This window comes from Budorcas taxicolor, chromosome 11 (assembly GCF_023091745.1).
Source record: "Budorcas taxicolor isolate Tak-1 chromosome 11, Takin1.1, whole genome shotgun sequence".
Classification (NCBI taxonomy): Eukaryota; Metazoa; Chordata; class Mammalia; order Artiodactyla; family Bovidae; genus Budorcas; species Budorcas taxicolor.
In genome coordinates this window covers 53,257,275-53,272,928 of record NC_068920.1, presented here as the reverse complement: position 1 = coordinate 53,272,928, position 15,654 = coordinate 53,257,275, and the positions used below count along the sequence as shown (strand labels likewise).

At 37.5% G+C, this 15,654-nt stretch overlaps 1 protein-coding gene across 11 annotated transcripts in view; it reads right to left on the bottom strand.

The window, feature by feature from the left end:
* Positions 1-1,307: 1,307 nt before the first annotated feature.
* MLIP (muscular LMNA interacting protein) overlaps positions 1,308-15,654 on the bottom strand; it is a 299,443-nt gene continuing 285,096 nt past the window's right edge. For 5 of the 11 annotated variants that reach the window (XM_052649081.1, XM_052649072.1, XM_052649076.1 and 2 more), the window contains 3 exons: positions 15,270-15,323; positions 14,574-14,630; positions 1,309-3,104 (listed from right to left, as the gene is read on the bottom strand). In XM_052649081.1, the coding sequence (XP_052505041.1) occupies positions 14,619-14,630; positions 15,270-15,323 (66 nt within the window). In that variant the 3' untranslated portion in view covers positions 1,309-3,104; positions 14,574-14,618. Of the gene's footprint in view, positions 3,105-14,573; positions 14,631-15,269; positions 15,324-15,654 lie in introns of all 11 variants that reach the window. The other 6 variants (XM_052649068.1, XM_052649073.1, XM_052649069.1 and 3 more) reach the window with 3 other exon arrangements.

Sequence of the window (15,654 nt, the reverse complement as noted above, 5' to 3'; positions counted from 1 at the left end):
TCTTCTCCTGGTTCTCCACACGATCAACTTGCCCCTCCTGTGTCTGTGCTCTCAGCACTCTGATCTTTGCTGAGAAACTGAACATTGCTCTGTAACATTGCTGAGATTGGACAATGGCATTCAGATGCAGCTCGCTCTGGTAGAAGTAACACAGCAGCGAAAGCAAAAGGCCTGGTGCTAGGTTTATCCATCACTACCTTGGTGACCTCAGTCAAATAATCCTTCAGTTCAAGGTCTTTTCATCAATGATATGAAGAAAAAATACCTAAGGGACAACTGCATTGATTTAGAGGGTCTAGAAGTTTCTGAGAATTGGCAAATTTACCATGGATAGGACAACATGTTCAAACAAACTTCCTGTCTTAATCATTGCCTTTGATGATGGTAAAGCCTGAGTTTTCATAGTTCAGATCTTCAAGTACAGAGAAGTTGGAGACATAAGAGCCCTAACACATTGTTGTGGTAATCAAAATGAGGGCATACATTCAAAGGAATAGTAATGTGGAAGGATGCAGTCCAATTAAGCAGATCTAATCCGATTATGCAGACTTAAAATTAAATAATTCTAAACCTGGGTGTATATACATTCCAGAGAAATTCTCATAAAGATACATAGGAGGTTACAAGAAACAATATACAATAAGTCCTGTACCTATAAACAATTTCCATTCTGAGAGTGTATTCATAAATACTGTGTGTATAAGTTCAACAAAGTTAGCCTAGATGCCCAACTAATACAGTCAGCTGTATAGTACTGCAATGTAATAGGTTTATAACACTTTTCACCCAAAAATACATTAAAATAAATAAATAAAACATTTTAAATCTTACAGTATAGTACCTTGAAAGGTATAATAGTACAGGACTGCAGCTGGTATGCAGGGGCTGGCACTGAGTGAATAGGTAAGAAGGGTTACTGACCAGAGGATAGAAAGGAGGTGGGAGATAGAGCTGAAGGATCCTCAGCAACAGGAGACAGGACAAGCTGCAGTTTCACTCACACCTGATGCTGATGGCACAGGGTCTGGTTATTTACTGGAACCAGATGCACATTCACATCTTTGAAAGTTCACAGCTTGAAGGTTCACACGTAGGGGACTTCCTGGACATTACAACTGGTAGAGGGTAGAGAGAGGCAGTCTGAGAGCTCACCCTGGGGCAGGTGGGTAGCTGAGATGTGAAGAAGGCACCTCAGGTAGCTGAGGTGTTTACAGAGCAATCCACTAGGTATTTATAGAGCAATGTTGATAGAGCTTACACACCACAGTGTGAAGTGGGGAAAAAAAAGAAACGAAATATAAACTATAATATCATTTACATTTATTAAATATATATGCAGCAAAAAATGCACATCTTCAAAACATATATAGGTAAAGAATATAGATCAAACACAAGGATGTGTGCCTATAGCAGGAAAAGAGAAGATAGAAATCCTTAGAAAAGTTAATCAATCAATCGTCCAAACAACAAGTACACAGGAGAGGGGTCTTGCCCAAACTTATAAGAGCAATGAACTAGGGAGTGTGATCGACTCAACCTTTTGTTCTCAAAGTCAAAGATGAATGGACAAACAATTGAATAAATGGCTATCTTAGAACCTGATTATCTGGTGTTAGTTCTGTCGTTAGCATTTACTAGCTTGGTTTAACCTTTTGGAGCCTCTTCTCACAAACATAAAATATGAATAATACTATTACCTGCCCCATAGGCTCATTGTGAAGGTTAAATCAAATTTGTGGTGCCGGACACATGATCAGAATGCAGTGAATACTAGGGATGATGATCAATAATCTAAAATGATGCCTCACACAGTCTAGCAGGTAGAGAAGTAGTGTCTGGGGGAGAAGAAATGAGCAGAAAGCATTACTAGGGCTCCACTTCTCCTCATCCACTAATGAAGGAGATAATGAGGACTTTGTATTTCCAGGCACCAGCTGGAAATACAGTTGGCACCTGGAAATACAGGATGTTTTTCTTCATGTCTGCTCAATCTTTATTGCTGCAATACAACAATGGAGCTATCCAAAATGGTGCGTGGAGGATGAAGAGGCCAACTGTTCTGTGGCAACTCTCCTTGCTTTGCCCTGGGCAGGATGATGAGGGTGATGGACCAATGGTCTGAGGGCGCAGTGGCTCCAAGGAGAACGTGAGTTGGGCACGAGGGTACATAGTGTCTACTGAGTCCTCTGCTACCAGGGGCTCGATGTCCAGAACCATGGTGGATTCTTCATTGGTGTATTGCCCGAACTGGGCAGACAAGACAAAGGCAACCACTTCGAGAAGGTGAGAACTGGAAGCTGGGGGTGGCAGCTAGGAAAGAAAGGGAACGTGGCCAATACGGCGGACACTGGGTATGCTAGAGTGGGGGGCTCCTGGGACTGTCTGCAACAGGGTGGTTTGCTTTCCGGTCTCGGCTGCTCCCAAGATGATGGGTACAAACTAACTCTGAAGCAGCCTTTGCAGGAATCCCGTGGTGACAGTCAGAGAAACAGTAATGTAGGAAACAGGTCAACAACAGGACCTACACTTGACTGTCTGCACATCCCAGGAAGCGCAGAAGCCAAACAGGGCAGGAAAATAGTGCGTGTTTTGTGTCAATACCAGCTTTCACATCTTCAAGAGTTTCCCAATGAAGCCCTGAAAGCAGGCAGGGACTCCTTTTCCAAAAGTCACTTTTTTTTTTTAATATGTAAAAATAATTAAGCAGTAGGAAAATTTAATCTGATTCAGATAGTAACATATGCATAAAATAAAACTGGAGTTGAAAAATCATCAGGCCCATCCTTATATTTCCCCATGTTTCTTTTTTATTTGCCTGCTAAACAGAGGGGCATGTTAGTATTGCTGTCAGCTTAATAGAAGGCATTCAAGGCTCTAACAGTGGTGGGAGAAACTGTAGGTAAATCTCTTCTAAGCGGGGTGTTAGTGACTACTGCCATGTTATATGCCTGCAGGGAACTTTTTTAGTTTCACTGCAGCTCATAAGGAAAACACTAAGACTGAAAAAAAAGAGTGATAAAAGTTAAATCTAGCAAAGTGATTAGCACCAGCGTTCCAAAAACTTCAGCCCAGCCTGAGTGTTCACTTCTGCTCCATCTTCATTGCTGCAAAATAAGAGGAAACAATAGTCAGGTTAATGGAGACAGAATTTTTTTAATATAAATTTATTTATTTTAATTGGAGGTTAATTACTTTACAATATAGTATTGGTTTTGCCATACATCAACATGAATGCACCACAGGTATACACGTGTTCCCCATTCTGAACCCCCCTCCCTCCTCCCTCCCCGTACCATCCCTCTGGGTCATCTCAGTGCACCAGCCCCAAGCAACCAGTATCATGCATCGAACCTGGACTGGCGACTCGCTTCATATATGATACTATACATGTTTCAACGCCATTCTCCCAAATCATCCCCCCTCTCCTCTCCCACAGAGTCCAAAAGTCTGTTCTATACATCTGTGTCTCTTTTGCTGTCTCGCATACAGGGTTATCATTGCCATCTTTCTAAATTCCATATATATGTGTTAGTATACTGTATTGGTGTTTTTCTTTCTGGCTTACTTCACGCTGTATAATAGGCACCAATTCTTCCACCTCATTAGAACTGATTCAAATGTATTCTTTTTAATGGCTGGGTAATACTCCATTGTGTATATGTACCACAGCTTTCTTATCCATTCATCTGCTGATGGACATCTAGGCTGCTTCCATGTCCTGGCTATTATAAACAGTGCTGTGATGAACATTGGGGTACACGTGTCTCTTTCAATTCTGGTTTCCTCAGTGTGTATGCCCAGCAGTGGGATTGCTGGGTCATAAGGCAGTTCTATTTCCAGTTGTTTAAGGAATCTCCACACTGTTCTCCATAGGGGCTGTACTAGTTTGCATTCGCACCAACAGTGTAAGAGGGTTCCTTTTTCTCCACACCCTCTCCAGCATTTATCACTTGTAGACTTTTGGATTGCAGCCATTCTGACTGGCATGAAATGGTACTTCATTGTGGTTTTGATTTGCATTTCTCTGATAATGAGTGATGTTGAGCATCTTTTCATGTGTTTGTTAGCCATCTGTATGGTTTTTTTTGGAGAAATGTCTATTTAGTTCTTTGGCCCATTTTTTGATTGGGTCATTTATTTTTCTGGAATTGAGCTGCAGGAGTTGCTTGTATATTTTTGAGATTAGTTGTTTGTCAGTTGCTTCATTTGCTATTATTTTCTCCCATTCTGAAGGCTGTCTTTTCACCATGCTTATAGTTTCCTTAGTTGTGCAGAAGCTTTTAATTTTAATTAGGTCCCATTTGTTTATTTTTGTTTTTATTTCTAGTATTGTGGGAGGTGGGTCATAGAGGATCCTGCTGTGATGTATATCAGAGAGTGTTTTACCTATGTTCTCCTCTAGGAGTCTTATAGTTTCTGGTCTAATGTTTAGATCTTTAATCCATTTTGAGTTTATTTTTGTGTATGGTGTTAGAAAGTGTTCTAGTTTCAGTCTTTTACAAGTGGTTGACCAGTTTTCCCAGCACCACTTGTTAAAGAGATTGGCTTTAATCCATTGTATATTCTTGCCTCCTTTGTCAAAGATAAGGTGTCTGCAGGTGCGTGGATTTATCCCTGAGCTTTCTATTTTGTTCCATTGATCTATATTTCTGTCTTTGTGCCAGTACCATACTGTCTTGATGACTGTGGCTTTGTAGTAGAGCCTGAAGTCAGGCAGGTTGATTCCTCCACTTCCATTCTTCTTTCTCAAGATTGCTTTGGCTATTCAAGGTTTTTTGTCTTTCCATACAAATTGTGAAATTATTTGTTCCAGCTCTGTGAAAAATACCGTTGGTAGCTTGATAGGGATTGCATTGAATCTGTGGATTGCTTTGGGTAGTATACTCATTTTCACTATATTGATTCTTCCGATCCATAGACATGGTATATTTCTCCATCTATTAGTGTCCTCTTTGATTTCTTTCACCAGTGTTTTATAGTTTTTTATATATAGGTCTTTAGTTTCTTTAGGTAGATATATTCCTAAGTATTTTATTCTTTCTGATGCAATGGTGAATGGAATTGTTTCCTTAATTTCTCTATTTTCTCATTATTAGTATAGGAATGCAAGGGATTTCTGTGTGTTGATTTTATATCCTGCAACTTTACTATATTCATTGATTAGCTCTAGTAATTTTCTGGTGGAGTCTTTAGGGTTTTCTATGTAGAGGATCATGTCATCTGCAAACAGTGAGAGTTTTACTTCTTCTTTTCCAATCTGGAGACAGAATTTTAAAAAAACATGCTCATTCATATTCAGGTATAGCATTTCATATAAAAATGATTTGAAGTAGGAAGTTTCTGTTTGTTGTTTTTCTCGGTAGCTGTTTTTGTTGTTGTTGTTGTTGTTGTTATACAATTAATGGTAGGATAAAGACACTCAGTGGTACCTTCAAATCAGACCCAGGTCTCTCCAGAGGTTAGCACAGGAGTTCTGACCTCCTGCAAGGGGTGACAATGGCTTTGAGGGACTGGTGCCACCTTGAGGAACAGCCCTGCCATATTCCACCCACAACCCTCATCCTTCAATGACTTGGCTGCTGCTAACTTTTTCTTTAGTGTTATATGCATCATTCCCTAAAATGTAGCCTCTAAATCAGAGAAGGTAAAGTGAATTGGGATTGGATTTTCAAAATGGGACATTAAAAAAGCAGGAGGCAGCAAATGAACCTCTTGCCTTTTTTTTCACATATTAATTCCATTGGCTTCCCAAGGCTGCTATGGAGTATGGGGGTGGTTCCACTGATTTCTTTATCCTTCGATCTCTGTTTGATAAGATTACTTGGTCTGGAACAGATAAGGTAAACTTAACTGAGTGGAGATCAGTATTAGTAGATTATACCAGTCTAGAAAGAAGTATAAAAGGCAATATCAGAGAGGAGGACAAAAGAGAAATTTAGTTCTAAAACTGTACTCTAATAGAGCAATGTGATAAATGACATTGAAAGGAAAGACCATAACTATATATTTGCAGGTGCCAATGCATGGCTATCAATGCAACATTCCAAAAAAGCTAGTGGAAATTGAGGGAGGTCAGTTTCTCTTCTACAGGCAACTCTCTGTTTCGTGTTTTGTTGGTTTTGTTTGATTTTTTTTTGGGGGGGGGGGAGGTGGGAGTATGGTTGATTTACAATGCCATATTAGTTTCAGGTGCACAGCAAAGTGATTCAGTTACACATTTATATTCATCTATTCTTATTTAGATTCTTTTCCCATATAGGTCATTATAGAATGCTGGGTATAGTTACCTGTGCTATACAGTAGGTCCTTATTAGTTACCTATTTTATACATAGTAGTGTGTATCTAGGAGAAGGCAATGGCACCCCACTCCAGTACTCTTGCCTGGAAAATCCCATGGACGGAGGAGCCTGGTGGGCTGCAGTCCATGGGGTTGCTGGGAGTCAGACGCGACTGAGCAACTTCACTTTCACTTTTCACTTTCATGCATTGGAGAGGGAAATGGCAACCCACTCCAGTGTTCTTGCCTGGAGAATCCCAGGGACAGGGGAGCCTGGTGGGCTGCCGTCTATGGGGTAGCACAGAGTCGGACACGACTGAAGCGACTTAGCAGCAGCAGCAGCAGCAGTGTGTATCTATCATAGGAAAAGGAATACAGTTCTCTGTGCTATAGTAGGACCTCATTGATTATTTTATATATAGAAGTGTTTATACGTCAATACCAACCTTCCAATTTATCCCTCCCTCTGCCCCATTCCCCCCCAGTAACCACAGGCTTGTTTTCCACATCTGTGACTCTGTTTCTGTTTTACAAATAAGTTCAGTGTTTTTATTTGTTTGTTCTGTTAGTTGGTTTTTTGTCCTGAGCCAGACCAAGGGGTGGAGAAGCCATGGTCTGAGAGAGCTGTAGCTCAGAGCCGCTCCACTGGGGTGTGGGGGATGAGCAAGGCATGAGGGAAGCAGACAGGAAAACTGCACGTAGCAAAGCCAAGTGGCTGAGCCAGACAGAGAAACAGGACATGCCCTGAGTCACAGAGGAGAGCCTTCCTTTGCCAGATTAGGAGGAGGTGGAGGAAAAGTTGCTAAAAACAAGAGGTAGCTGCACTCCTGCACTAATTTGTTCTGGCCACAGAAAATCAATAGTCATGAAATAAATGAGTTGTAGTTTTCAACATTTGAATTCTCTGACGTTTTAGAATGAAAAGAGGAAAATGCCTCAATGACATTGCCTCCTTTTTCCTTCTAACAAATAAAAATGAGCGTGTTTTTTATTTTCCTGAGAGTAGCAACATTTGGTGGGCTTCCTGGGTAGCTCAAATGGTAAAGAATCCGCCTACAATGCAGGAGACCCTGGTTCGATTCCTAGGTCTGGAAGTTCCCCTGGAGAAGGGATATGCTACCCACTCTAGTATTCTTGCCTGGAGAATCCCATGGGCAGAGGAGTCTGGTGGGCTACAGTCTATGGGGTCACAAAGAGTTGGACATGACTGAGAGACTAAGCACAACAGCAGCAACATTTGGTAGCTACTTTTATGAGATATTTAAAGAAATCATCATCTTTGACTAACTCTTATGAAGGGCTATGTATTTTATATACTAAGCACTTTACACACATGAATGTAAATCTTCACCATAATCCTTTGATCTAACTTTATAGAGAATGAAATTGAGGCTCTAAAAGATTAAATACCATGCCCAAGAACACAGTATTAGTAATTAAATACTTATTTGTTCAATGTTTCCTGTTTGTTTTTGTTGGTCATATAGTCATTAGTTTGTTTCATCCATATTAAAGGAGATAACATATTTGACTTGTAAATGGTAAACTCTGCCCCAGAAGAGTTTCAACAGAGAATTTAAGGATATATGAGATTATAAAATTCAATTAAATATTGGACGAAAGGCCCCCTCAATTCTCTTTCAAATGTAAGATGTTATAATTATAGAAATAATTAGATCAGATAGCAGAGGACTAGGCATCTCATGCCCTGACACCAGGCTGGCAAACTGAGCACCATTCCTTATCTCCTCTGAACCCACTGAAAGGTCAAAGTCGTGTTTACTATCACCATTCAGCAGTTGGTTTGAAATGACATGATGTTATGACAGGTTGAGTCAAGATTTTATACCTTTTGTGACTTTTCTATTTTCTTTGCCAATCTCAATATAGGTAAGGAGTTGAATTACTCAGGAAAAACAAATGTCTACATTTAAGAAATATGTAAATCATTAATAAAATAAATAAGTTATTATTTTCAGGCTAGTTCCCAGTAATGAAGTCTCAGCATTATATCCTGTCACCAGCTGAACAACAAAGTTATTTTGGATAAGAAAATATATACAAGAAAGACCATAAGATATTTAGAAAATTGCAATTTTGAGAAGAGTCACATTCCAAAATTGGTTTTGTTTAAAGTTAACTTTAGGTAATAAGTGATGCAGTGTTGTGAAACTTTAAGCCAGTGTGACAGAAAGCACTTTCTTAAAGAATGTGCTGTGTAAATTGATTTTTCCTTCCCTTTCAATATATAACCAACTCTGAACAATCTTATCTGTCAAATGAAGGAGAATGATCTACACATGTCTTCTTGTAAAGATGAAGCCAGACTTCAGGTATACAAAGCAAACTGTCATTTCCAGAAAATGTATCTAATAATTTATTAACAGTTACATATTAATTTTTTCTGAAAAATTTAAAATATATTTTGGACATTTACATAACTACTAAAGTTGGTGTAAAAATGCAAGATCTAGCATCAGAATTTATTATCCATAAGACAGAAGTGACAAAATATTCAGCAGCTAAGGTCCTATGTGGATAGGATGGTAGGTGGAGAATGCAGGTCTAATGGATTCTAGGAAAGACAATGTTGAATTTGGAGTCAAAAAAATTTAATATCTGGTGACCTGAGCCCTGAATAGTTATTAACCCTGATTCTATTATTTTGTTTTGTTTATCTTGAAAAGCAAGTGCCCACAAGAAGGTCAGTCCTTCTACTTTCTGACTTCTGCTCAGCCTTTTACCATGATTCATTACAATGTAAAACCCAACATGAATCTATTGAAACGACTTTGAAGGGAAAACCCCCAAACTGTCAAACCCTCACCTCTCCTATAATATTTACAACTGAGTTGCGAGAAAAGAAAAATCAATGTGACTTGTTTCTCTTTAGTAGCTACTTTAGAATCAGACTCTCAGATTCTGATACTACTTTGTATCAGCCAGGTGTAAGGACAGATAAAAATGTTTGACAGGCTTAACTACCCTTGCTGAAAGTAAAGGAAGAAATTTCCCTCCCTTGTTCTTAGAGCACATTTGTTTCAGAAAACTTGTCTCCTCTCTTGGAAATGGAGATAAATCCTTGTGAAACCTAGATGAGCATCTTATCAGTCTTAAGACTCAGAAAAGCCTCAAGGACTTGACAACCATCTCCCTTAAAGGTAAACATCTAAAGGAGATAGAAGAAGCCTTATCTCTAAGTTTCTCCTAGGTTCTCAGGAAGGATGGGAGTCTAACTTTAGTTGACACCTGGCCCAAAGTTGTAAAAATAGCTCCTGTCATAAAGATAGAAGTTTCTTTTTCCTTTGTATAAAGTCAATGAACTAACACAGGTGGTCCTCCCAATTACCAGGTGATTTAGAATGAGCTAAGTGGAATAAACATTATTTGTCAAGTCCTCTTATCTGAGGGTAAATCGAATTATTGTTTATCTTGAGAACATATATATATAATGGGTTAAACCTATTTGGCTATATGAAGGGTGAGATGCCTTCCGTCTTTGTGATCTTTTGGTGCCTGTCATAGACATCATATTCTAGTTGAATGCTTAGTCAATAATAAAAGTGCTTTTTCTCCTCTACTACCTTTGTGAGGAGGACTCTTGGGTTGGTAAAAAATATTTATTTTAATTTTATTTCCTCAGCACAGGCTGTAGGCTTTTAACACAGAAAGGTCATGTTGATAGGGTTCACTGCTGCCAATCTGGTGGTCAGATGTTTCTTTCTATTTTTCCTTGCCCACCTGGATGCCTGGGCAAAATAGAGATCTACTCAGGTAATCATATGAGGTGACCTGGACCTCAAACTAGTTGTCAGTCAAAGCATATGAATCTTCTTTCATCAGTAGTTACAAATATACAGATACCAAGTACTTCTATAAGGTTACAACCTTGAATACTGCAATCCAAGATTTATCAAAGTCTGATTTTGATAAATAATATTTATGGGAAATTGCTTGCAAGGAACAGAGTGGGCCCATTCCTATTGATAAGTCCATTTTTACCCTTGAATCTAACAAAAAAATGAGAGTGGCTTCCACAGACAAATAACTTATTTTTCTCTTTTCTGTGTTCTCCTCTGGAGAATAAAGATAAAGGAATGGGACACTTGTCCCATAAAATTAGAACTTGAGACAAGAATGGAGGTTCTGGAATTAAAAATAAAATGAACACAAAATCTTCTATACACCACAGCAGCAAATCGATCCTAGACGGTCACCTTGCCAGCAGAATTGTTATCCTGCCAACTCAAGTATTAATCAAAAATCTGCAAAGAGAAGGAATAAGAACCAGGAGAAGAATTTGCCTAGTATGTGTTTTATGAACAAGTAGTGACTGATTAGCTCTCCAGTTGTGTTAATAACAAATGGATCTGAAAGGTCAGAACCAAATGCATATTTAATCATGTTCTTGGAAATCAATTGACCCTCAAGTTAAGAATGAAATAGGCCTAGAACCGCATGTAGCAGGTGATGTGAAGACTGGCAGGTCAGTTATATCTCATTCCCAGCCTGACTTTCACATTTAAACTTGTGGAGAGAGAAGTTGTGGACTGGCTGTGGATCCGAGTAGCTGAATTCACCAGACATGAGGAATACAATCAGAAATGATGATGACTGTTAATGGAAATTAATTTTTTCTAAGTAACGATAACCAGAAAGCATTTATCTCAGGCAGAGAGTCTGCTCTAAATGAGATGGTGTTATATGTTCACCTACTAGGAGATAACTGCATTGGTGTCAACAATTGTTGGTGGGAATGTAAATTGGTAAAGCCATTATGGAAAATATTGTAAAGGTTCCTCAAAAAAAAAAAACAAAAACAGAGTTGTCATAGGATCCAGTAATTCCACTCCTGGACATCTATCCAGACAAAACTAATTCAAAAAGATACTTGAGCCCCTATGTTCATAGCTGCATTATTTACAATAGACAAGACATGGAAATAACCTAAATGTTCATCAACAGATGAGTGGATAAAAAAGATGCGATGTGTGTATACACATATATATATATGTATACACAACTACATATATATATACACACATATACATACATACATATACACATACATATATACACATATATACATATATACACACATACACATATATACATCTATATACACACATACACATATATACACATATACACATATATATGTGGAATACTACTAAGCCATATAAAATAATTAAATAATGTCATTTATGGCAACATGGGTGGACCTAGAGACTATCATAATAAGAGAAATAAGTCAGAAAGAGAAAGGCATATACCATGTGATATCTCTTATATGTGGAATCTAAAATATACCACAAATGAACATATCTACAAAACAGAAATGGATATAGAGAATTGGCTTGTGGTTGCAGGGGAAGTGGCAGAAAAGGGGAGAAAGATTGGGAGTCTGGGATTAGCAGATGCAAAGTACTATATACAGGATGGATAAACAACAAAGTCCTACTGTATGGCACAGGGAACTTCATTCAATATCCTTTGATAAATCATAATGGAAAAGAATATGAAAAAGAATGTATATATGTATAACTGAATCACTTTGCTGTAGAGCTTAAGTTAATACAATACTATTGATCAACTGTATTTCAATAAAATTACTTAAAAAAATAAATGCAAGCACACTCAAAAGAAAAAGAAATCTACGCAAGTGACTTTCTTCGAAAACTGATCAGCCAGCTGATCACAATGGTTAAATCCATTATTTAGGGATCTCACCTTCTTCTTCCTCAGACACAACTTAGCAACTGAACAACAACAAAAGCCTCTGGACTTAGTTCACATCAGATGTTATGCCCAACCCCAGTCTAAGTATTTTCCAAACCTTGTGTAGAATGTCAAAGGAAAGAGAAAATATTTGGTTTTATTAACTCAGTAACAGTGAATCTCAATGTAGAACAGATCTCTCAAATATAACCTACCATAGGTTACAGTATAGGCTAAACTTTTATGACAGTAGACAGGAAGAATTTGTGACCCAAATCTTTATTAATGTAAAGCATTCCCTAAAGCAACATTTTGTTATGATTCTTTTGCTTTTACTTTCAAATTTTTGTTTCCAAGATTGACTTGATTGGCTTTTCTAGATGACAATGAAGGAGCTAGAATCTGAGGCTCTCAACTCCGGTTGTACATGTAAATCACCAGCAGAGATTTTAAACCTGCCTTTGCCCACCTCTAGAGATTCTTGACCCACTCCAGTGTTCTTGCCTGAAGAATTCCAGGGAAGGGGAAGCCTGGTGGGCTGCCGTCTGTGGGGTCGCACAGAGTCGGACACGACTGAAGCGACTTAGCAGCAGCAGCAGCAGCAGAGATTCTTGATTCCATTTTCCTAGTGGAAGTGCACTCTTTGGGCTTTAAAAAGTCCTAGGAGGGGACTTGCTTGGTGGTCCAGTAGTTAAGACTCTACTCCCAGTGCATGGGCCACAGGTTAGATCCCTGGTTGGAGAACTAAGATTCCACAAGCCAGTGGGCATGGCTGAAAAAAAAGTCCCAGGGAGATCCTAATGCTGAGCCAGAGCTAAGAACCACTGTCCCAGATGAGCAGCTGAACTGTTTTGAGTTAGCTCTTTGCAAATGGACTTTATAAAACATAGGACTTATAAAAATAATGATCAAGTTAAATCCCACATTTCAGGCAGATTTGTTACTAGCTGAGCCACAAGGGAAGCCCTTTCAAATAGACTTTATAAAGTATATGGCTTATAAAAATAATGATCAAATTAAATCAAGCAAATCTAAGGTTGTTTTTAACTGAATTCCTGAACTAATTTGAAAAACTAGTGCCTACAAATAGCAGGATCAAGCAAGAAACAGCAATCTGGTAGTCCAAAAGGCAGGCTGCTGTTTTTAGGAAATGAGAGAAAACCAAGAGGAAATTTTTGAGATTTGATCAAGGTCCTTCCATGAGTGTTTGTTTGTACTGGGTTGGTAACTAGCACACTTTACTCTCTAGACCATATGGTCATAAGACCAGAATTGCTTTATAAAAACAGGTAGTTTTCTTGTTTGGTGCTTTGAGGGTAAATAAATACCAAAAAGAAGATTTGGGAAAAGTGCACAGGTAAATATTACTGTTGATCACACATCATAAGAAATTGTCTAAAGTTATTAAATCACTCCCATATGTGCCAGTGTAACTAAGCAAAGTCCTGCACATGGATGCCTAAAATGGTAGTTTAATTATCAAAAACATTTCTTTTTTTTAGTTTGATATATATTTATTTTTATTGAAATGTAGTTTGATTTACAATTTTATGTTAGTTTCTGGTGTGCAGCAAAGTGATTCAGTTATATGTATAATATTAATATATTATATATAATATATATAGCCCCTAATGGAAAAGAATCTGAAAAAGAATGTATATTATATATACATAAATATATATACATATGTTCTTTTTCAGATTCTTTTCCATTATAGGTTATTACAAGATACTGAATATAGTTCCCTTGCTATACAGTAGGTCCTTGTTTACCTATTTTATACACAGTGGTGTGTATCTGTTAACCCACACCTCCCAATTTACCCTCCTCTCTTTTTTCCCTTATTAACTTTGTGATTTTCTATATCAATGAGTATGTCTGTTTTGTAAAGAAGTTCATTTGTATCATACTGTAGATTCCATGTATGTAACATCAGATGACATATAGATGAACAATAAATGGATACCCTTCGGCCTGAGTTTCCTCCTCTGTAAAACGGGAAAAGTAATGTTTTTTGAAGATTAAGTAAAACAATGTATCTAAAGTGCATAGCATGTTAACATAGAGTAAACTCTCAATAAACTGGTAATTATAATCATTTTTAATGCTGGCATGTGTACACAGATATCAACAGGCTTCTGATTATAAGAACTGCTAAAATTGTTCAGCAATACAAGTTGGCTACATGTATCAAAATTTTCCCATTACACCAATAATCCTTGTTCTAAAAAACATCAGAGATATGGTCAAGGATACAAATCCATGCCTATTCAGAGCATGCCATTATATGTTAATAACTAAGGTTATAGCAGAGGGGCACATCAATACTGTATGTTAGAAATTTCAAAATTTGCATAAATTGGGATGTCATTTTTTATGAAATATGCCCCAAATTGTGGAAAATATACTTTGGGGAAAAATTCAGATTTCATTTATAATTTTATTTGGAATTTTATTATTTTTTATCTCTCTTTTGTATTATTGTATTATATATATTTTTTTAACTTGGAGGCTACAAAATTGAGCATGACTAATTTGCAAGGGTATCTAGAATGAATGAATTAACTCACTTTTTACCTTCACAAAGACAAGTCCTTTAAAAAGCACTTTTTTCCCTCACCTTTACCACTTTACCTAAAGGGATATAGAAGAAAACAATGCTCAATTATTGCTCGACAAAAAATTCAATTTTTTATAGAATTTTTTCTTGCCCCTTTGGTATAGCATTTTTTAAAAATAAGAAAGGTCTTTTCATTTACTTTTCTCTGTCAGCTCAAAATGTGAAAGTGGCTCAATATTTGAATGAAATTTAGAGCTATATTTGAGACAGCACACTTTTGCCTGTATGCTACCCACCATGTGCAAAATTCACTTGGGGGCTGGAAAACTGAGCTACCAGATGGTCCTGGGATTTCTGACTCAGAAGACACTTATAAATATTATGGGACATTCACTGACCTTCTAGAAAAAGAAAACAACAGTGGCTTCACATAATGAATCCAGAGAGAAAAATCACAAAAATAGATGAGATAGAAGTAGTTTGTGATCAAAGTGCTACATACATGGGCACCTCTAGTATCACCTTCCACATTGAGAAGCAAGAATTTACTCCTTAACTATCAGATGCTTCTGAACAACACAGAGTAAGCCAGTTCATTCTTTCTTTAAAATAAAACAGATTTTATTAATTTTTAATAGAAGATTGGCTTACTTCTACAATCCAATATTACATGGAGATGGATAAGTGGATGTTCAATTATATTCTACATTTACCTCTTCGGAATCAAGGGTTTCATGTTCCGGAATAGCCATCATTGGATGACTCAGCTTCACAGAAAAGACGCCCAGGATGTGATCAGAGATAGAGGTAAGGAGAGATAAAAGTTTAAATTTAAGTTGGCAGTTAAATGATGATGCAAGTATATTATTGCTGATCATAGTAGATTCTACCCAGTGTAAACATTAAGATTTGATTGTTACTAAAAACAAAGGAAGATATTCTTAACATAGAAAAAAATTTTAGCAGATGGTGAATCCTTAGAACCTAAAACCACGTCTTATTTCTCTCTGCGTCCTACATACACTCTAACAGTGCTTGGCACACAGCATAGATAGTTATTAAATGTTTATTGAATGAATGAACTGTTACCATACACTG